Source organism: Camelina sativa, chromosome 14 (assembly GCF_030686135.1).
Source record: "Camelina sativa cultivar CO46 ecotype springtype chromosome 14, ASM3068613v1".
NCBI lineage: Eukaryota > Viridiplantae > Streptophyta > Magnoliopsida > Brassicales > Brassicaceae > Camelina > Camelina sativa.
In genome coordinates, this window is record NC_141893.1 from 29,046,050 (window position 1) to 29,067,448 (window position 21,399).

At 32.7% G+C, this 21,399-nt stretch overlaps 4 protein-coding genes across 9 annotated transcripts; 2 read left to right on the forward strand and 2 right to left on the reverse strand.

Moving 5' to 3' along the window:
• The first annotated feature begins 406 nt into the window (after positions 1-406).
• LOC104742506 (ABSCISIC ACID-INSENSITIVE 5-like protein 4) lies at positions 407-3,364 on the forward strand. 2 transcript variants are annotated; one of them, XM_010463518.3, is made up of 5 exons: positions 407-931; positions 1,582-2,608; positions 2,695-2,766; positions 2,864-2,893; positions 3,021-3,364. In XM_010463518.3, exons 2-5 carry the CDS (start codon positions 1,592-1,594, stop codon positions 3,096-3,098), a joined length of 1,197 nt encoding a protein of 398 aa, XP_010461820.2. In that variant the 5' UTR covers positions 407-931; positions 1,582-1,591; the 3' UTR covers positions 3,099-3,364. The 2 variants fall into 2 exon arrangements, with proteins under 2 accessions (XP_010461820.2, XP_010461819.2); XM_010463517.3 differs by having other exon boundaries at positions 759-931; positions 1,526-2,608.
• On the reverse strand, positions 3,134-6,806 carry LOC104742505 (putative receptor-like protein kinase At1g49730). Of its 5 annotated transcripts, none has more exons than XR_015580139.1 (9): positions 6,307-6,515; positions 5,346-5,900; positions 4,971-5,258; positions 4,622-4,886; positions 4,479-4,531; positions 4,330-4,397; positions 4,136-4,262; positions 3,951-4,035; positions 3,134-3,866 (listed from the first exon to the last, which is right to left on the reverse strand). XR_015580139.1 is itself a non-coding variant. In XM_010463514.3 (9 exons), exons 1-9 carry the CDS (start codon positions 6,389-6,391, stop codon positions 3,358-3,360), a joined length of 1,998 nt encoding a protein of 665 aa, XP_010461816.2. In that variant the 5' UTR covers positions 6,392-6,806; the 3' UTR covers positions 3,134-3,357. The 5 variants fall into 5 exon arrangements, 3 of the variants coding, with proteins under 3 accessions (XP_010461816.2, XP_010461815.1, XP_019091726.2); XR_015580138.1 differs by having other exon boundaries at positions 5,346-5,903; positions 6,307-6,485; XM_010463514.3 differs by having other exon boundaries at positions 4,136-4,225; positions 6,307-6,806.
• Positions 6,807-9,571: 2,765 nt separating this feature from the next.
• On the forward strand, positions 9,572-11,809 carry LOC104742507 (PI-PLC X domain-containing protein At5g67130). Its single transcript, XM_010463520.3, has 8 exons — positions 9,572-9,928; positions 10,025-10,147; positions 10,233-10,370; positions 10,476-10,574; positions 10,675-10,978; positions 11,072-11,295; positions 11,386-11,472; positions 11,553-11,809. Exons 1-8 carry the CDS (start codon positions 9,848-9,850, stop codon positions 11,571-11,573), a joined length of 1,077 nt encoding a protein of 358 aa, XP_010461822.2. The 5' UTR covers positions 9,572-9,847; the 3' UTR covers positions 11,574-11,809.
• Positions 11,810-13,852: 2,043 nt separating this feature from the next.
• On the reverse strand, positions 13,853-16,119 carry LOC104742508 (uncharacterized protein At4g06744). The gene is made up of 2 exons (XM_010463521.3): positions 15,016-16,119; positions 13,853-14,626 (listed from the first exon to the last, which is right to left on the reverse strand). The coding sequence occupies exons 1-2, from the start codon at positions 15,909-15,911 to the stop codon at positions 14,050-14,052; spliced, it is 1,473 nt and encodes a 490-aa protein (XP_010461823.1). The 5' UTR covers positions 15,912-16,119; the 3' UTR covers positions 13,853-14,049.
• Positions 16,120-21,399: the final 5,280 nt, after the last annotated feature.

The following is a 21,399-nucleotide window of genomic DNA, read 5'->3' on the forward strand; positions in this document are numbered from 1 at the left end:
GTCTATCATGGTTTGATGCTCATTCTATACGCTGGCCAGGCCAACGTGACACAAAAGTAGACTAATTCTTTTAAATAAGTTATCAAATTATAAAAGATGTATATAGAAGAAATCAAATCAGAGACACCAAAGTCACCAATTACCAAATGAGGGAGAGGGCAAATTTTCCATATTTGGAAGTGAATTGTATTAAACTCGACGCAACCGTCGTCTTCTTTTGGGTTGCTTGCTTAGATATATATAACTATGTATGTGGACCCAAAAGAATCACTTGCCAGACTTCAGCCTTTTTTCAACAGCATTTCTGTGTATAATAATAATCCCTATTTTTTTTCTGTTCAAGAACGTTCAACAGGAGTAACAATAGCATAATTCTATAAATTTTTGTTTGACAGGACGTAATTTTATAGAGAAAATATACTACTATTAATAGTTTATAAGGAACCTATCTAAACTTCAATTCGGTTAATTCAGGTAATAACCAACCCTAGACTTATGTAGCAACATCTCAAAAGATTCTTGTGGATCTCTCTACTAAACTAATTCTCTCCATTGTGTGAAGAAGGCAAGAACACCCATCAGCGACTAAAGTTCTCTCACACGTTACAGCTTCTTATTGGATAGACACGAACGTGGATGTCAGCTCAATTAAGTGACTATTTTTTTTAAAAACAAACTTTAATAATAATTAAAACGAGATATTTATTTTGTTTACTAGCTGTAGTAGTACTGTAGTAGTACCACTACCAATATAAAAAGGAACACAAAATATCTAAAAATATATTAAAGTATTAAAAAAAACCCTTAAGAGGAAAAAGCTAAACTCACCCCCTTAAAATGGCAGTTCGTGTCGAGGTTACTACAAGCACACTTGTCGTCTCCCTCCCCCCTCAGCAAATCTCCGTTTTCAGCAATCGCCAATAAACATTAGGTGAAGCTTCCCTTTTAATCCCTTTTTTTTTTTTTCATTTAATTGGAATCTGTCTTTATCTTATCATCATCATCTTTGTATAGTTACCTTTTTTTATTGGTCCGATTCATATTATCTGATCTGTTTTTGTGTGTATGTGTGTGTTCTAAATCGGGTAGTAGTAATGAAGAAGTAGTGGAACTAACTAGAGTTATGAGTCTTCTTCTTCTCCAACAATTTTTTTATTTTTATTTTGAGGGTTATGATAAGATTTGTTGTGTTACTCAGGAATCTTGAATAGATCCGTCATGTTCTTGATCTACCTTTTGGGTTCTTTAAAGAAATGGTCAAAACTATGGATTTTGGTTCAGTCTTGTTTTTGTTTTGGATTTCTTTGAAACCAAGGATCCAGTTTTTACTCTCTGGATCGAATTTTTGTGATCTGTTTATTGCTCCTGGCTAAAAGTGTCTAAAGTCTACACATTTTATATGAAAGTTTCTCTCTTTTTTGGTGTTTACTTGCTCTTATGATTGTGACGCAGAGAGGGTTGTTTTACTCTTATACCTGTTTTCAGTTTTATCTTAACTGTCTGGTCTTACCTCTCTCTCTTTTAGGTAAAGCTAGAAAAGGTTGTTTTTTTGGACTGAAGAAGTGATTCTTTGTGAAACAGAAAAAGAAGCATGGGTACTCATATAGATTTCGACAACTTAGGAGTTGATTCTTCTGGAGGGAATGGGTGTAATACTTACCAGTCAAAGCCATTGGCGAGGCAGTCTTCGTTATATTCCTTAACGTTTGATGAGCTTCAGAGCACCTTAGGTGAGCCAGGGAAAGATTTTGGGTCAATGAATATGGATGAGCTACTGAAGAACATATGGACTGCTGAAGAAGCTCAAGCCTTTATGACTACTACCCCATCTTCAGTTGCAGCCTCGGGACCTAGTGGTTTCGTTCCAGGGGGGAATGTTCTACAGAGACAAGGCTCGTTGACTTTGCCTAGAACGCTTAGTCAGAAGACTGTAGATGAGGTCTGGAAACACTTGAATTCGAAAGATGGTAGTAATGGGAATAGTAGGACTGATGTGCCGCCTGAGAGGCAACAGACTTTAGGGGAAATGACTCTAGAGGATTTCTTGCTCCGTGCTGGCGTTGTGAAAGAAGATACTAACTCTACTCAACAGAACGACAACAGTAGTGGGTTTTATGCTAACAATGGTGCTGCTGGTTTGGGGTTTGGATTTGGTCAGCCGAATCAAAACAGCATACCTTTCAACGGCAACAATGATTCTATGATCTATAATCAAGCACCTGGTTCAGCCCTCAAAGTGGGTGGAAAAATGCAACAACAGCAGAAACCACATCAGCAGCAGCAGCACCCATATCAGAGATTGCCTCCAACTATTTTTCCAAAACAAGCGAATGTAGCATTTGCGCCTGTAAACTTGGTCAACAGAGGTTTGTTTGACGCTGGTCTAGATGGTCCGGTTAACAGTAATATGGGAGGAGCAGGGGTTACTGTTGCAGCTACTTCTCCCGGGACAAGCAGTGCAGAAAATAATACTTGGTCATCACCAGTTCCTTATGTGTTTGGTCGAGGAAGAAGAAGCAATACAGGCCTGGAGAAGGTTGTTGAGAGAAGGCAAAAGAGAATGATCAAGAATCGTGAATCAGCCGCTAGATCAAGGGCTCGAAAGCAGGTAAAGTTTTTATATAAACCAAACTGGCATTACCGTTTTCTTTTCAAGAACTTTCATATTGATTTTGATATTCCGGTTAACCTCAGGCTTATACCTTGGAACTGGAAGCCGAGATTGAAAGTCTCAAGCAACTGAATCAAGATTTGCAGAAAAAACAGGTTTGTTAAACAACCATTTATTGCCTTCTTATTGCTTCTGCATATTAGAGTCTAGCTAGCTGGCTCAGTTCTTTAACTGAGGTTTCCTGTGTTGCAGGCTGAAATTATGAAAACCCAGAACAGTGAGGTAGAAAAGTCTTCCTTGTTACTTATTTGGAGATACTCTTTTATTAATACGTTTTGTATTTGTCTAAATGTTTGCCTATTGTCTCTTTGATGGTATTGTTAACTGATACTGCTTCTTGAATTTTCAGGTGAAAGAATTGTCGAAGCTGCTTCCATGTCTGGCCAAAACACAATGCTTGAGAAGAACCCTTACTGGTCCGTGGTAAGAAGGTGAAATGAAAGCAAGAAGACCCTGGTAATGTGATACAAACATCACCCAAAAGGAAGACATTTGAAGACTTAATATGTAATGGAAGATAGTTCTACTGTACAGGAGAGAGATTACAGAAACTTACAATGTAGAAATCTTTTGAGCTGAATCTAACTAAGAGTGCAGAGTATGAGAGAGCTTTCAATATGAATTCATAATTATTATAAAATATATGTAAACTTTCAATTCAGCTTATAGAGAAGAAGTGACTTAACTCAGAAAGAGAATCCATTAATTGGAGAGTGAGGTAAACTCTGGCTGTAATGTGACCTGGAAGTTGTACTAGATGATGGACCAAAGATCCGGGAATCACCTCTTTGAAATCTCAAATTACTTCTCTTCCTACTATCCCAGCCTATCTCTCCCTCAACCGCTTTAGCAAATGCACTATGCAACGGATCACAGCTTTCACACAATAGTCTCAGGACTTGCTTAATAGATGGCCTAGACCGGCCTTCTTTCTCGGTACACCATCTCACAACAGCCACAACTGCTTCAAGCTGTTTTACTCCAGCATCATCAATGGAGTCGTTGATTCTTGGGTCTACCAACTCCCGGTGTTTTGATTTCGTCAACAAAAACCGTTGAGACATTTCCACAAGGTTCACACCTTCATCAACTGCTCTTCTCCCGGTTATGAGCTCCAGCAACACAACTCCATAGCTGTACACATCACTCTTTTCAGTCAGCTCTTGCGTAACTACGTATTCCGGATCTACATAGCCTGAAAAAAAAAACTTCCAAATTTTTAAAACTCAGTTTCCATCGAAAGGAGCAAAGTTATTTTGTTTCAGTGTCTTTCCCTGACCTGGAGTTCCGCGGATATTGGTATTCACTGGCTCAAAGCAAATAGAGCCATCTCTAGACGAATGTGCAAGGCCAAAATCTGAAAGCTGCAACCAAGAAAACGTCATTAGCTAGTTAGCCAAGTCAAAAAGGTTTTTCTAACATAGAAGATATTGCTAAGATATTATATTGTTTGATTCCTCATACCTTAGCGACAAAGTTCTCATCAAGTAATATATTGCTTGATTTGATATCTCTATGACAGAGAGGAGGATCACAGTAGAAATGAAGATATTCCTGGAGGAGAGAACAACGTGCAGCCAAGAACCAAAAACTGTAAAAGATATATTATCAAATCAGTTTACAGAGGAAATGTGGATGAAAGACTTTGGAATATTTACCAAAGCATTTGCCACATCGATTGCGATTTTCATTCTTGTTCCCCAACTCAGTGGAGGCTTTCCAGTGGCTGCAAAGACAATATTGAAAGAAGAAACGTTTTCAATACTCTGGATTTCTTATAGTTAAGGTAGAAGAAGCATATATATACCATGTAAATGATCTTTTAAGCTGCCATTTTCCATGTAGTCATAGACAAGGAACCTGGAAGATTGGAAAAAAAAGAGAGTAGAAGATGAGAATGAATACTCTAAGGTAAATGCCGAAAGCAAAAAGCAATGTATGATTCTTGACCTTTCTTTCTTGTTGATGCAAAAGCCTTTCAAAGCAACAAGGTTACGGTGATGCAGCTTAGCTAAAAGCTCTATCTCTCTGCAAAAATCTTGTTCAGCTTGTTCAGAAACTTTGTTCATTCTTTTTACTGCTGCAACCAATCCATCCCTTAGCTCAGCTTTGTAAACAGTCCCAAAACCTCCTTGACCAATCACCGTGTTGAAATCATTCGTTGCATTTGTCATTTCTTTGTAGCTGAATTTTCTGAAAGCTGAAGAAGAATCATCTGCAGATAAAAAGATTTGTCAAGTCTTTTTTCTTTGGTATGATATAACAAAAACAAAGAAATCACTTTCTTTTTTTCTCCCACCTTCATGAATCTTGAATACAGGCAGGGAAGAAGGAATTGATTTTGTTGACTTTTTATCCAAGCTCTCGGATTCATCGAGTTCTCGGTTCTTTTTACGGATAAGAATAACCAGGACTACGAGCATGGTAAGAGCAACAGCTGTAACAACAATCCCAATGGTTGGAACCATTGTTAAGTGATATGGATTGGTGCTTCTACTTGTAGTCATTTGAGCATCACTGTTGCTTGGGCTAATAGCACCAACCGTACTTGGAGAAGGTTCTGGACTTGCCAAAGGTGGAAATGACCCTGTCCATATGCGAATGCAAATCAGACAAAAACAGATTGCTCAAAAACTGATGTGATACTATGGAAAGTTGCAGTCATGTGTCTAACCTGAAGGAATGCTAAGCTCTGTCACTTGAAAGAAACAACCAAGAAGCTCAAGAGTCGATGCATTGCCAATTCTGCTTGCTAATGTAGCATAAGTTGCGTCACGACAAGTACTCAATGTAATGTTATTAGTGTCTGGACCGATGAGATCACGAAGGTAAGTGATACCAGAATTCAAACACTTCCTGCATTGGTTTCCAGAGGAAAGTGGAAGTCTGCAATTTCTTGAAACATGTCCAAATTCTGGAGACTGATGCATTTGTCTTACAGTGGTTCGACCTTCACAGTCATACTTAACAAGGATCTTGGTTCCTAAACCGCAGAAACTAGTAGCGTTTCTCGAGACTCCGTACTGCTCCATGGTTCTAGAGATGGAAGCAATGCAGGTTTCAGATAAATCTGATGCGACTCCAAGATTACTTGACAAGTTAGCGTAACGAGCCACGGATACGGCAACAAATGCGTTCATGTAGCGGCAACATTTGCCTCGGTTGGTTATGTTGGAGCACACAGAAGCTACTAGTGTGAAATTTGATGAACTGAAATCTAATGGACAATCTGCTAAAACACAAACAACAATGCAGCATTACGTTAGTGTCTGGTAAGAAAGAAGATGCCATTTTTAAGTTTTAACAATGGAGACTTGCTTGAAAGAGCAGTCCAAAAGTGTCAAGTTTTTAACTTTTAATAACAATAGCTTTGAAGCTCGAACCAGAGAAAGCTTCAATTTTTATGCTACCTCAAGATCTGACTTCAATTCAGAAAAACAGAGTAGTTTGCATGTAAGCAACTCTAATGAACCAGAACTAAGCAAATTCCCATCGAGAAACTCAAAATCTAGTCAAAGAAAGCAACAAAATTTACAAAACCCAGAAGCTCAGAATTCAACATTAACATCACAAGATTAAGAAAATGAAGCTTTTGAAGAGAGAAGCAAACAGAGGAAAATCGAAAAAGATTAAACCTTTAGCCATTATTAGTGAAGAAGGCAATTGGGTTGCAAGTAATGCAATTAATGCCAACAAGAAAGCTTGACTATTCATCACCATGGCCAAGAGTCAAGAGAGCAAGAGAAGGAGAGAGGAAGAGAGAGAGAGATTATAAAAGGAGTTAACGGAAAGTCCCTGTGTGAATATGACATTCGAGGCTCTGTATTACTCACTGACAAGTGACAAGGAAACAGACAAATTTTAGAGTTATCAACTTGCTGCTGCTATAGTTAATTCAATTCGTGATCAAAATTTGAAGAAATTGCAAAACAAAACCCCCTAATTTTATCATTTCCTCTCGCTTTTAACCTACTGGTTTCGTTTTATTACATAGTATACCACCACGGTCCACGGTAATGGCTCAATGCAACAACACTAACTTGTGAATGTTTGTTCAAGGAAACACAAAAATTTTAAATATTCAAAAGTTGATATTGAGATTGTTTCGTTCATGTGAAGTGATTTGGACTAACACAAATACTACATGATTAGTAGTAGGATTAAAAATTGAAAACAAATTGAAACGGAGGCCGCATGTTTCTATCATGATGTCTCATGCCATTCCGGTAATTATTAAATGTTGTTTGTTTTCATTCGTTTTTAGATATATTAAGTAAAACACATCCGTTGCTCATAATAAACAGTTGTTCTTTGTATGATTGTATATTTGTATCTACAACTGTTAAATTAAATATTAATTTCATAGCAAATCTTCTGCTTTTTGATAAAAGAGAATAATTATTAGACCTTTGTCCTTTCCTTGGAGTAAAAGAAAGGTATTGTTTGTTAATTAAAAGAACAAAATTAAAACAAGCATTTATGAAGTGTTTGGTGAAGCGAAAGCGACATAGGGATAAAATGGCTTAGTGGGTTCATTCGAGGGCTTTGGGATTGATCCTAAATTATCCTAATTTTAGTTTTGGATATAAATTCTTCTTCATCGAATTCAAAAGAGAAAGAAAAAAAAAATGAGATGTAAGAAGCAATGCAATGTGAACCCAAATGGAAATGGTCTACATAACGTTGGTAGGGTCACTCACATGTGCACACCCTGTCATATCTCACAGACCTCAACTGCACAATTTTTTTTTTTTTTTGTTAGGTTTAGATTTTAGTTTGTATGCAATTTTATCCCTAAAATATTGTAGTAATGCCATAGACAAAGCGTTTATATGGTCATTGTAAGCGTTAAATATATATAACTAGGGTTGGAATAAGTCAATCATTTATAATATCAGGCCTGTTCTGGACCTCTCGTTACGTAATAGTGTAGTTTTTATGATAGTAGAAAAGGTTATACAAGTTACCGATAAATTGTATGAAAAAATGAAATAAGAAGAGATGTACTATAAAAGATTTTAAGGAGTCGCGTTGCAAATGTGAATGTGAATATGAGCGCTGAGGTTTGGGGTCCCCTAACCAATAGAAACAAGGTTATCGTACCGTTCTTGAATAAGAAAGAACGGATTGTTTTCTTTTTCTTTTCAAACTTATATCAAAATCATTCGTCCTTGTGCCAATATTTATAACGTGGAGTTGGATTCATACAATATCTCCCAAATTGATCTGTACCCCAACCAAAATCTTTGATATTTTTGGAAATAGTTTAAGAGTGTTTTTGGACTTGGTTTAGAATGGCAGCAAAGTGGGCTACCTTGGGCCGGTTTATTCTTTTAGTTGAATGGATCGATGGTTTATATTATAAAGACAACAAATTATACAAAAAATGGTTATCGGGACAATCGGCGTGTGTAGCTTTGTTCGGAAGAAGGAAGGTAACTGGATTGCGTGAAATGCTCGCTCATGCGATTTGCCTTTTAATAATATCTAGATTTGACCCATGGTACACTACGGAACAATTTTTTAAAAAAACTTTTGAATATATTATAAATAGATCAAATTTTTTTGAATTTTAATATAAATGTTACGTTGTTATATATGTTTACAGTAATTAATAAAAAGGTTAAGATAGATATTCATTAGATATTAAAATAACTCAAATGTGAAATAATCTATATTCAAATATACTTGTTTGGTTACAAAAATTCTAAAACAATTTTTAAAATATATATCAATTTATAAAAATTCAAATCACATCATATGCTAAAAAAATATAAACTTTTATTAACTTAATATATTAAATAGTAATTTAAATAATTAAATATAAGATTAAATAAAAATGAAAGGAGAATTATATTTTACTCTAACATATTGCTTTAAACTAGGTAGATAGATTTTGGGAAATTAATATTATCAAATAAGGAAATCATTATGTTTGGTTGTAAGGATTATAGAGAATTTAGTTAGGACTTGTTTGGATACAAAAATAAGAAAGGATGGTAGAAAAATGTACTAAAAAAATGTTAAGATAGATTAGTCGTTATAGCTGTTTCTTCTTCTTTTCTTTTTCTCTTTTTCCTTTTCTACACTTTTGAGGAAAATATTAAAATTTTACAAAAATAACTCACACTTTTTTTCTATTATTATTGATATGACTTCCATAAATTATCAACGTTGTAGTGTGAATAACTTGCAGACTTGCGGGCAAAAACTAGGATGATAGATTCAAAAAAAACAAACAAATTAAACTAGGATGCTAATATGCTATTTTCTCGTGTTGACAAGTTGTCATTTTAGAGCTTAGGAGTTGTTTTATAAAATTGTTTGCATAATTAAAATGTATATTTTTAATCAAAATTCTACTCTTATCCATATTATTTTAGTTATTTATGAAAGATTTATAGTGCATTTATTTATTTATTGTTTACAACTCGAACACGCACCCTACCAGTATAATAATAGTGAACAAAGAGTATAATCGAAATTTTAATAACCTTAAAAAGTTTTTTATTTAGATTTGAGATGTCCATAACCAAACCACGTCACTGTACATAACATTCTAGCGCAATTGGCTCAGTTAGTTGGAAGAGTAGTTGAATAAGTCTTCATCTATTTAAATTCGCAATTAACTAGTCTACATTTGGAAGAAGAAAAAAAAAACAGACTCGTTTATCAATAACCACTCGAATCATCTTAACTCAAACATGGAGAACATTAGAGAACATTAGAGAGAACCAAAATGCTCTTTTAGGGTTTCAAAAAAAAAAAAAAAAGTCAGTTGGTCGAGTTCTAGACCAATGGTAATTCTCCTTTTTTGAGTGACTGAAACAATGGAACATATATATTTTATTTAAAATGTAAAAATAAAATAATAAAAAGAAAGATTTGATGAAAAAAGAAGAAACAAAAAACAGAGGCACACCAACAAACCCACTTTTGCAGCCCCATTTATTATTATCATCATGTCTTCACCGACACGCGCGCACTTCCGTTCACTCTATTTCTATCCTTAAAATCCTCTGACCCATTTTTCTTGGTCTTAAGAATCTTCACGCAAATGCAAACCCAACATTTTTGTCCAACAGTGATTATGATGATGATGATGAAGTAGCTAACTCTTTCTTCTTCTACTTTAGATTTTTTTGGATTCATTTTACCATCTTGGCGTAGATAACTATGTTTCCAAGACTACTCGTCCTTCTCGTAGCTCTTCTGATTCAATCTTCTTTCCTTTTAGATATATCCTCTGCTCTCCAGGTAACCAAAAATCTCATCAAATTTTAATTTACAACACTTACGACAGAACATAAACAGAGTATCTTTTTCTTGATTTGTCTTGGTTATGGATCGTAGGAGGGGAAAACATGTATAGCAAACAGAAACTGTGACGCTGGTTTACACTGTGAAACATGTATAGCCAACTCTGGTTTCAGACCCAGATGCTCCCGAACCCAACCCATCAACCCCATCTCCAAGGTTCAATCTCTGTTTCATCAATCTAAGTTTTTCGTTTTTATTGATAAATAAAATTGGATTGAATTTATATATACGAAAAAAAAAGACGAAGGGATTGCCTTTCAACAAGTATTCATGGTTAACAACACACAACTCGTTTGCTCGATTGGGGGAAGTGTCAAGGACCGGTTCTGTCATTTTGGCGCCTACTAACCAGCAAGATTCAATCACAAGCCAACTCAGTGTAAACTCTTGCAACAACGTTTCAATACAAAGTTCCCAATATTTAGCAAACCTTTTCTTTCAAAAGTGTGAATCCTTTTTGATGTGTTTTGTTGAATTATTACAGAATGGTGTAAGAGGGTTTATGCTCGACATGTATGACTTCCAAAACGATGTCTGGCTTTGCCATTCTTTCAACGGGATGTGTTTCAATTTCACCGCTTTCGTAAGTTATGATGCATTTTTTGTTCATTGTCTGGTTCACTGGAAACTGTTAGAAGATTTTTTTCATTTATGATTGTTTGTATTGTGTGCAAATGTGGCAGCAACCGGCGATTAACATTTTGAGGGAGTTTCAAGTGTTTCTAGAGAAGAACACAGAGGAAGTTGTAACGATTATCATCGAAGACTATGTGAAATCGCCTAATGGTCTCACGAAAGTGTTCGATGCAGCTGGTCTACGTAACTTCATGTTTCCGGTAGCTAGAATGCCCAAAAATGGAGGGGATTGGCCAAGGCTTGACGACATGGTACGTCAAAACCAACGGTTGCTAGTTTTCACATCCGATTCACGTAAAGAAGCAACCGAAGGGATTGCATATCAATGGAACTATATGGTTGAGAATCAATGTGAGTACTACTATATATGATGCAAAACCATATTATTATATAAAATTTTATGAACATATTTTTTTGTTAATGAATGGGAAGAAAAAATTGCAGATGGAAATGGGGGGTTGAAGGTAGGAGCATGTCCGAATAGGGCACAATCAAAACCGATGAGCGATAAATCGAAATCTCTTGTTCTTGTGAACCATTTCCCTGATGCAGCTGATTTGATAGTTGCATGTAAGCAAAACTCGGCTTCTCTTCTAGAATCTATCAAGACATGTTACCAAGCCGCGGGGAAGCGATGGCCTAACTTCATAGCAGTCGATTTCTACAAGGTACATCTATATCGGTAGTTGTAGGTTGTGGAAATTGTCTGGATTTCGTCTTATTGATTTGTGTGTGTGTTTGTGTATGTGTGAGTTCAGAGAAGCGATGGTGGAGGAGCTCCGCAAGCGGTAGATATTGCTAATGGCAATTTGATGTGCGGTTGCGATAACTTTGCAGCGTGCAAGGTCATTTTCTTTACCTGTTTTGAATCTGAAGCCATTATGTAAATTCTACAGTTTCTTAAAATTTTCAATATGATATGCAGGCTGACGGCAAGTGTGGATAGTAAGAAAGACTGGGCCACCGGACTGGAGGCAACTCCCATAACTAAAGGCTTTCTGCGTTGGTTATCACCTTTGTGTTATTTCTTCTCCCATAAAGTTTTTAGTGTAGAATCGGTTAGATTTTGTTTTTTTGGATTTTTTTTTAGAGATTAGTGTGATGCCTAGTTTCATTATTCTACATTTCCCGAACATATACGAACTAGTCATCCCCTTTATAATAAAACGGAAGTACACAACATTATTTTGTAGACTATATAATTTTATTAAGTTGGTTACAAATAGGTTATACATTAATCATAGATTATATTGGTTACAAATAGGTTATACCAAAAATCTTAAAGAGAATATTTCAAAAAATCATATCATCTAACTTATCATATTAATTTCCTTTATTAAATTATTCATCAAATAAAATCTTTTGATATCTAACTTAACATATTAATTTATTAATTATCATTATACTTCACCTCTCATTTTTATATATGAGTCTATTTTGTGAAATAAATAAATTATCATATTATTTATTATAATTAAAAAATAGTTTTATTTCCGGATATACCATAAGTTGAATTTTTAAAAAACAAATATAAATTGTTCAATCTATAAAATATTCAAGCTTTAGTAATATTATTCTTTAGAAATAATATCTATTCAATTAAAAAATTTACTGAACAGGTCAAAATTTGAGTATTTAAATTCAAATCTACAAAATCATGTATTATAATGACATTCAAGTCATGATGTAGAATATACATTGTTGAAATAACTTCACATATATAACCTAATACAACATATTAAAATTTTATTTTAAAATATAAAATATACAAAATTTTGTATAAAATAAAATTTAAACAGTGTTATAGCACTGGTACTTATCTAGAATTATTAACAATATAAAACATACAAAATAAGTGTTTTTTTCAAGCCATCATATTTAGCATATGATTTTATTGCATAATGTTTTATCCAAAAAAACTTTTTAAAACAATCACATAAATTATATTTTATAGAAAAATTACAATATAAATAAAATGAATTTTAACATGTGCTCTAGCACGGATCTTAATCTAGTTAAAAATGTTAAACGCAAAGTTACACGGAGGTGAATAAAAAATGTTAAACGCAAAGTTATATAATAACTATAAATCAAAAATTAAAGCATACGCTATTATACCATAAAATGTAATACTCCCTGTTTATTTAGAAGAAAATCACCATCGCTTCTCTGAACATAGGAGTATAGTTTCTTCTACTGATGTCAAAACGCGATACAATGTTGTGTCAACTACAATTTAATTTATCAAATAGTTTCAAATTTTTATAATTTTTTTGTTGTTGACGAAAAGGTTATGAACCTGACCCATACTCTAATTCGGGACCAAAACATGTGTAATGTAGTCCTTTTTCATGTGTCACAGGAACTTGTGACTTCTATGTTTTTGTCTTTAGTGTTTTCTTATTGAGTTACCGACATTTGGTATCTTTTTTTTATACATGAGTCGAAATGCCCGGGAAGTCCTTACCACTAAATAAACTGGAAAGGTTTACTACATCTTTGTCACTCACCCTCATGACTCGTGAATACAAGCCCTTCCTTTCACCTCTTACATGATTCTTACTGTACCCTAGCTAGAAGTCTTTGTTGGAATGTAAATTTTATTCAAGATAAACTTATTTACATCTGCCTTGTTTTAGAATTTAGTTAATATTAAGAAGGTTTAGAGAATAATAGGATGACAATAAATTGAAGAGACATTGACATGCCTCTCTCTTTCATTACTGAGTACCAAATTATTTGTTATTGCTCCGAAAACCATAAAAGTATTTAATGAAGATAAAAATAAGCTGTAAACTGGTGTGCCCTATTTTTTTTTGCCAATAATACATGGTTCAACTTGTTTCTTTTTGCACTAGTTGCCAAATATTAATTAGAGATAACAACATAACCATGTTCACAAAAAGAACCAAAGTAACTGGAGTAGATCCACTTAAGAAACACATAGCTACATGTTAGATGTTGATGGTTCGTGACAACTGATATTTCATGTCTACTTTTGCTTTGCACCACTTACACTCTCACCTTTTTGTTGTTGTTGTTGTTGTTGACTCCTACAGTCCTATGTAGATATTAATCAAGTTTGTAAATTTTAAATTTACAATATTGTCATCCATTGCTTTTATTTTCTTTATATTAAATCGAAAATTGGTTATATATGTCCACTAATTAGTCTAGATGCTAGATAAGGTAATGGAGAAATTATATGGTTTAAGAGAATGAGAATTCAAAAATCAAAAGTATAGATTTGAGATTTGAATAGAGTTTTAAAGTTCGATGGATTATACAACAATGAAAATACAATAGTGATGATGCGAAAGTTCACAACAAATACATTTATTCACTTATATTGCATCATACACCAGAAATTATAAACAACTTGGCTATATATAGTTTCTTCGCCCATCATAATCAAAAGAAGGTTATAGATTCCGAAGCCGGTCCGGGTTAAGTGCGTTGTAAGATACCGGATGAGAAACTTGAGGTTTTCCCTCTTCTAATTGTGCTTGATCCGGTTTAACCCGGTTTGGATTCTTTCCACAAGGGACAATAAACAAAGACTTGGGATCAGAACAAGTCTGTTTCCGCTTGAAGAAAACAGCACATTCTTCTGGTCGTTTCTGGTTTGGAAGATCAAGTATACAATTCATACGAACGTCCAGAATCTTTCGCTCGATGAGTTTTCTACATTTTGGACCGGCCTGAGTGAAGTAATTATACGAGAGAGACAAGTTTTTAAGACAAGCAATCTCGCATACGATCTCTGGTATGGTTCCATAGAAATTGTTTCTGGCAAGACTGAGTTGTTCCATCTTGTCCAAGCAACCGAAAGAGTACGGTATTGGACCGGTTAATCTGTTAGACTCAACATCGAAAACAGTGGCTTGGTTTAGGTTTCCTATTTGGTACGGTAAGCATCCGGTTAACTGGTTATTCAAGAAAAGAACTTCTTGTAGGTACTTGATGTTGCCAATACTCTCGGGAATTGAACCCGTGAACCTAAGTCACGTCACAATAAATACAAAAATACAATTTAGCTACTCATCAATGATCACAAACACACTTTATTAGCTGTAAATAGAAGCACAAAAACAATTAAACGAATCGAAGATAATATGACCATGACTAGTTTCCCTGTTCAATATTTTTGTACCGAAATTTAAATTTATATATATGACCAATTTTTTAAAATCTAATGGATAAATCGCATTGAGTGTTTATTGGTTTATGTTCTTTCATTTTTTTAGTAAATATTTTTCTTTCATTTTGACTACCCTTTTAAATTTCTAGTTTTGATAATGACCGTTTTGGGTTTCACTAGACAAAAAGAAAAAAAACAAAGTTTAATTTTTTCCTAAATATAAAGAAAAGAGTAAGAAAACCCTAACCTGTTGTTTGCGAATGTGAGGTAAAGAGCAGTGATGGATCCAAGATTGCTTGGAAGGTTCTGAACAAGATTGTTGTTGTTGATGAACAAGACGTCGAGGTCGAGATTAAAGACCTGAGGAGGAACAGAGCCTGAGAAAGTATTGAACCTGAGATCGAGAAACGTGAGATTGGTTCCTTTCAAGACATTGGTTGGGAAATCTCCGGTGAGTTTGTTGTTGCTTAGATCAAGCTCGAACAAGAAGTTCAACTTGCTGACGTCAGGCACAGAGCCTATGAAATTGTTGGAGTTTGCGTGGAAGATGCTGAACGTGTCTAACTTGCCGAGGAAGTTATCTAACGTTATGCCTCCCAATTGAAACCCATTAAACTGGACGCTTGCAACTGCGAGATGCCTTGAATTCGGGAAAATGGCGCATTTGAGTCCGTTGTAATTGCAAACGTCGGGGCCTCCCCAATTGTAAAGTTTATTTAATGGATCTTTGACTGATTTCTTGAATTCTAGGAGAATTGGATAGGCTTTCTTTAAGAATGGGCTATTAGAGAGTAGAGGCATTGGCGGCGGTTGTGGCCGCTTCCTATGCGGTGAACGTGGCCGCTTTGTAGGCGGTGGGAGCTGTTTTGGAGGAGTGCTTGGAGGAAGAGAGGGTGGAGGAGGGCTTGGAAGAGGAGAGGGTGGAGGAGGGCATGGAGTAGGAGGAGGAGGAGGAGGAGGGCAGTCAGCAGGTTCCGGTTCTGGTTCCGGCGAAGGTGAAGGTGGTGGATTGTCGTCGTTACCGCCACCAATGATGATTTCTAAGGATTTTCTGTCGGTAATGTGGTTGTCTCCGGTAGGTAGAGTGAAGTGGAGATTTGAAAGTGCAAGAATGAGAAAAAGGATTGAGAGAATTGAAGCCATTGATTTTGGTGAGATTTTGTGGTGAGTTTTGAGGATAAGTATGGTACTATCAACTATGTATATAAGGAGATTTTTAGAGCATAGAACAAGAGACGACTAAGAGAAGTAAGAATTTTGAGAAGTCAATGGACACTGTCTTTTGGACAGTGGGAGTCCACTAGTACAATAATTGTTGTTTTGCTTATGTAAGTATCTAAATATGTACGATTTAAGAGTATCAATTGTTAATAAAAGATGTAACTTTTGCTAAATAAAATCTTCGTATACAACTAAATATATAGTTGAAAGTTTTGTTAGATGAAGTTAATAATGAGTATTATGAAAGTCGAAAACTAATGAAGCAAAAGAAATATAAATGAAAATTTGGCATGATATTTTGTTCAAGTTATTATTTTCCATTACAAATTTATAAGCTATTCTTAGATTCGTAAAATTTAAGTATTATATCAAACCATTAGATCGAAATTTGTAACATATATGAAGATTAGTTATATTATTCAGTAATTTTAATACATCAACTGATTTTAGGAGTAAAGAAAGAGATGAGTGACTAGTGAGTGAGAGATACTTTTTTTTTGGTTCTTTTGGTACGTTCAAAAGTTTTGATAAGAAAAAATATGCCTATTTATCGTTTAGTTGTGTCCAATACTTTAATATTTCCCTGATCCAACCTTTTTTTTTTCTTTTTCTTTTCATTGCAAAATGAATCACTAATGATTATTCATGTAGAACTTTTGGCAACCATTTGATGATCAACTTTTATTAGGAGCGTTCGTCACACAGATGACAGAACATCAAATTTGCTAGATGTCAGCACGAAACTACACCTTTGTTTTATTGTTTACTACACCCTTTGATATGGTCATTAGTCCAAAATGATATATAATACACAAAACCTCTACATGCTGCAGTAGTATTTGCACTCACATACTTTACATACCATGTTCAAAACTTGGAATTGGTACCAGCCATGGTCAAAATCCTAGACATCTCATTTTGTACGTATCCCCGATCCCCGGAGATAATAATCACTTATTTGAGTTGAGTTAGAACTGCAATTATCTTTCTCGAAATAAAGAAAACAATGTACAGGTATATTTAAATGGGCCCAAAAGCTTTTATGAAAATGCAATTTAGAAGAAGAGCAGATTAACTCATGTGTGGCAAGTAGAACCTATATAGGCCCATCGGTCGTCCAACTATCATTTTGACATTTTTTGCCACCAAAAAGTTTAAACATAAAAAAGGTTTACAATGAAAAAAATTTATTGCAACTTAACGTTAATGTTTTCGTCCAATAAATTTGGTAATGGTAGTATCAGTTTGAAACTATTCGACTGTTGTTAAATAATTAGATAAAGCTATAAGTACTGTTTTCATAATATTTACTATTACAACTTAAACACGTTAGTCATACAATTGAACAACTAAAATTAATGTTTTTTTATTGGGGGATTTTAAAAAATACCTTTTTTCCTATGTCACTTTTTAAAAATACCTTTTTGGTCATTTTCAAAAATATCCCTTTTCTATGAATAAAATCACTAAATTCTAAACCCTAAACTCCAAATACTAAATCCTAACCCCTCAAAACTATATCCTAAATATAAAATGAGAATCCAAACCTAAACAAAAAAAAATCTAAAAATTAATTTAACATATTGAAATTATGTAAAAGAGAGTAAAAAACAACTTGTTAAAATTGCTTTACTAATTTATTTTGAGTTTTTTTTGGCTATCTATTTCTTTAGTATTTCTTTATATATAACAATATGGAAGAGTAGTACATCTGATATTTTTTCTATACATACACATGTGTACTTACTTGATAATGGCTTTAAATGAACTCAAATTTTGCAAAACTTATTCTTCATGGATTTGTTTCCCCCTTTTCGATGGCTAAATCCAAAAATTGCACTCAATTGTGGTATGTGAATGATTGCCACGTTACCCAAACAAGAATTCCCAAATTTTGTCTTTATATATGTAAGAATTTATTAAAGAATCTAGGTCCGTTTCCTTTAGGTAAGGAATAAGTTACAAAAACTCGTAACTGAGAATGAAAAGGATTCAGACAAATTCTAAAAATTTAATTCAAAAAGTTTTGTTTTTAGGTAAAAAGAGAAAGAGAAAGTGACACTTTCAATCTCTGGCAATCAATGATTACATGCACTGAAAACCATAAAGATAACGCTCACTTTTACCACCCCTTAATTTTTAGTCAGTTAAGATAATCACAAGTTAATTAAGGATCCTAATGCCACCTTTTTGTTCTTTTCATAATCAGAGTAACAACTTCTTCATTTTTTTTTTTTTTAACAATGGGAACAACTTAGATCAAGCAAACGAGAGAGATCACATAATTAAAATACTTAATTAGTGAGAGATACTATACTTTGGCTTAAGTTGTAACAAACCAATTGTTTTTGGCATTTCCTCTCTGTTAAGGTTATTCTCCAAAATATTTAATCACTCTTTTTTTTTGTTCACATATAAAATATAAATTACATGATACTGAAGTAACATTTAGTTTGGATAGAAATGACCAAATTTTCTTAAACCCAAATCATTTCGGCCACTTAAAAATATTGGGAATATTTTATTATGTAGTTATATTTGAAAGTTTTAGCATTTCTATTGTTATTATTTTTTGTTTCTAAAACGAAGATATAAAAACCTTTAATTTTCATTTACCAAATATATAATTTAAAATCATATACATAAAGTTAAGGTTTTGGTCTCTCCTTATTGGTTAATTTTCATTTAATGCTTTCTAATTTTTTTATTAGCTTTCTAATTGTTTAATTGCTTTAAACAATATTTAAGACCCAATTAACACAATACATTTAACTCATACATTAAAATAAAATTATAACTGTAAATAAATCTCCTCCTCTCCCACCAATATTAAATATTGTTATATCTCATATGTGTTGTAAGAGTTTGATTAGATATTTTAATTTAGAAAGTATTATATTTTTAACATTGTCTACAATTTTTATTTTATTTATATAAAAATAATATATTTCTTTTATACTTCTTGCCTTTCTAATCTATTCATATTTATTTTGTAAATTTCCATAGTTAAATCTAAATGCACATATGTTGGTTTTAACCAAAAAATTAAGTTTATTTGAGAATTATATATTCTTATTCCTTTTAAACGATCAATGTGTAATATATTATACTTTTGAATCAAATTATAGACCCACCAATACGCACTTTTAAATTAAATGAGTTTTAATTTTAGGAGTTAGAAAAGTATAAAAGTTTGTTTGTAACTCCCATAATAATATCATAGTAGTGTTCTCAATGAATTTAATTTAATATAATAGAACATGTTAAAAATGTATTAGTATGCACTTAATTGCACTTTTGTAACTCTGAAATAGTTACCTTTGATACATCGATTTCTGTATTATGTATTAAAAGAAACATATCTCACTATAACTCTCATGACCTCATATTTCAAATCTCACATAATTTTATAAATTCTAAAATATCATTATTTTTCTTTGATTTAACCAATGATATAACTTAATAAAAGTTTCAGTTTATTTGAATAGGATATACATATAATATATGATATATAGTTTAATTCTTTTTTCTATATGAAACATTATAATTTCATATAAATCAAAGTCCAGACACAATTAACGACTGTAAGATAACAACCTAATAAAGTAATTGCTGTTTATTTTATTTTATTTTTATAGAAAATGTATTAGTCTAATAATCTATGGTTAGTTTCACTTAGTTATATATGTATGAGACAATGCAAACCTACTGTTTATTATTTTGATTTTTTCTTAATTGAAACACTGTAAATCTCTTTAAGCTATCGCCATAAATAATAAAAAAATATGCATAACTAACACCACAAAATAAATTTTATGAAATATATATCACAATAATTTTGAAATATGACTAAAACTACAAAAATATATGGCAAATAACATGTCAGATATAATATGACTTAATTGCAATAAATATATTATCATGAAAAAAAATTAATTTTTTTACTTTATTTAAATTCATACTACATAATCTTTAAATTTTGATGTACACCAAAAAACAAAATAATAATAATATGTTAATTTATATTATTTTTCTAAAATAGAATAGTGATTATGTAAAACTTACGCTACGCGTGAGATAACACCTAGTTACCATTGAATGTAACGTATGATTCTCATCTATTATATTGTAAGGCTTAACTAAGTAAAATAAAAATTAATTTCTTAAGAGTATTCTTGAAGACCATAACGACGTTGTAGCTCTACAAAACATGACATTCAGAGAAAGCAGAATAGAGTAAATAAAAGCGGCTACTATTTAAATCTTGCGACCACCCTCATGCATACGGTAGCTATGCACCTTCATCATTATTCTAACCATTAAGTGTTTTTTTTAGAATTCTTTTTCTTAATTACTCGATTTGAAATGCCTTTCTTTTGATAGTCAATAGAATTTATATACATACATAAAATTGATTACTGATGAGTTCCTCAAAAACTATTAAATCTAATCTCCAGAAAAAGAAAACAGCCTCACATCAAACTATCACAAAATTCTAATTTTATTTTGTTGAGTATATTTAACCATTTATTATATTTTGAAATTGTATGCATTTTTAGTTGATAAATTAATTTTAATAAGTAATTCACTAATTCTGAGACAGATAGGAAATTTGGAAATTGGAGTAAAGTAATATGAAGTTAAAAAAAATTGGAGATCATTTGTCGGTATTTCCAATGAAAACGTTTCAAAGAAAAGAAAGAAGAAAATCTTCATATACAAGTACAACTGTTATTCTGATTAATGAACTGTTCTTTATCTATTATTTTTATAAAAAAAAAACTGACTAAATTATTCGAACGTTGAGAAATTTAATTCGATAAAGACAAATTAGGATGTGGTGGCTAATATGCAAATCGGTTGTCTTATAAGTTAAATTTTGGTTTTCACAAAAAAACCATAATTTTATTTTGTCTATATATATATGAGAAAGTTGAACGTAACAACAAACAGCATTTTTTCATCGCAAGGACAAAATGAGTTTTGAAGATGGTGCATGGAATGCAATTTCTTTTAACTGAATTAATTATTGACGTCACTAAAAGACACTGACTTTTTGAGAGCTTTCATGAATTTCACATTCAAGTTTATTTTTAAACTATACTCTTTTTGCCTGAATATGGATTGTAATACCATGTAAGTGGTGATTTTCAAGGCTAATTAATTCACAAATTTTGTTAGCTTTCTTAAATAACAGTCCATTACCCATGAGTAGACAAAAGGTTATCGGGCACTACAAATAAAATCTTAACGAAAGATTTAGTAGTATAAATTAATTTTATTCATACACGAATAATGAATGTATATATAATAATTTATAATATTGATAGGATCATACAAATACATAGGATTTTAAAAATAAATTATTATCCTATTATTTTATTGAACTATGTCAAATATTATACTAGTC

What these genes read in the sequence shown, in the direction of transcription:
- LOC104742507 (XM_010463520.3), top strand. Translation starts at nt 9,848, where the DNA reads ATGTTTCCAAGACTACTCGTCCTTCTCGTAGCTCTTCTGATTCAATCT. An exon ending in ATATATCCTCTGCTCTCCAG is followed by an intron (nt 9,929 to 10,024) that starts GTAACCAAAAAT and finishes TATGGATCGTAG; the next exon opens with GAGGGGAAAACATGTATAGC. An exon ending in ATAACTTTGCAGCGTGCAAG is followed by an intron (nt 11,473 to 11,552) that starts GTCATTTTCTTT and finishes TATGATATGCAG; the next exon opens with GCTGACGGCAAGTGTGGATA.
- LOC104742506 (XM_010463518.3), top strand. Translation starts at nt 1,592, where the DNA reads ATGGGTACTCATATAGATTTCGACAACTTAGGAGTTGATTCTTCTGGA. An exon ending in GATCAAGGGCTCGAAAGCAG is followed by an intron (nt 2,609 to 2,694) that starts GTAAAGTTTTTA and finishes GGTTAACCTCAG; the next exon opens with GCTTATACCTTGGAACTGGA. An exon ending in AAGATTTGCAGAAAAAACAG is followed by an intron (nt 2,767 to 2,863) that starts GTTTGTTAAACA and finishes CCTGTGTTGCAG; the next exon opens with GCTGAAATTATGAAAACCCA.
- LOC104742508 (XM_010463521.3), bottom strand. Translation starts at nt 15,911, where the DNA reads ATGGCTTCAATTCTCTCAATCCTTTTTCTCATTCTTGCACTTTCAAAT. An exon ending in CTCACATTCGCAAACAACAG is followed by an intron (nt 14,627 to 15,015) that starts GTTAGGGTTTTC and finishes GACGTGACTTAG; the next exon opens with GTTCACGGGTTCAATTCCCG.
- LOC104742505 (XM_010463513.3), bottom strand. Translation starts at nt 6,391, where the DNA reads ATGGTGATGAATAGTCAAGCTTTCTTGTTGGCATTAATTGCATTACTT. An exon ending in TTCACTAATAATGGCTAAAG is followed by an intron (nt 5,904 to 6,306) that starts GTTTAATCTTTT and finishes TTTGTGTTTTAG; the next exon opens with CAGATTGTCCATTAGATTTC. An exon ending in CAATATCCGCGGAACTCCAG is followed by an intron (nt 3,867 to 3,950) that starts GTCAGGGAAAGA and finishes TTTTTTTTTCAG; the next exon opens with GCTATGTAGATCCGGAATAC.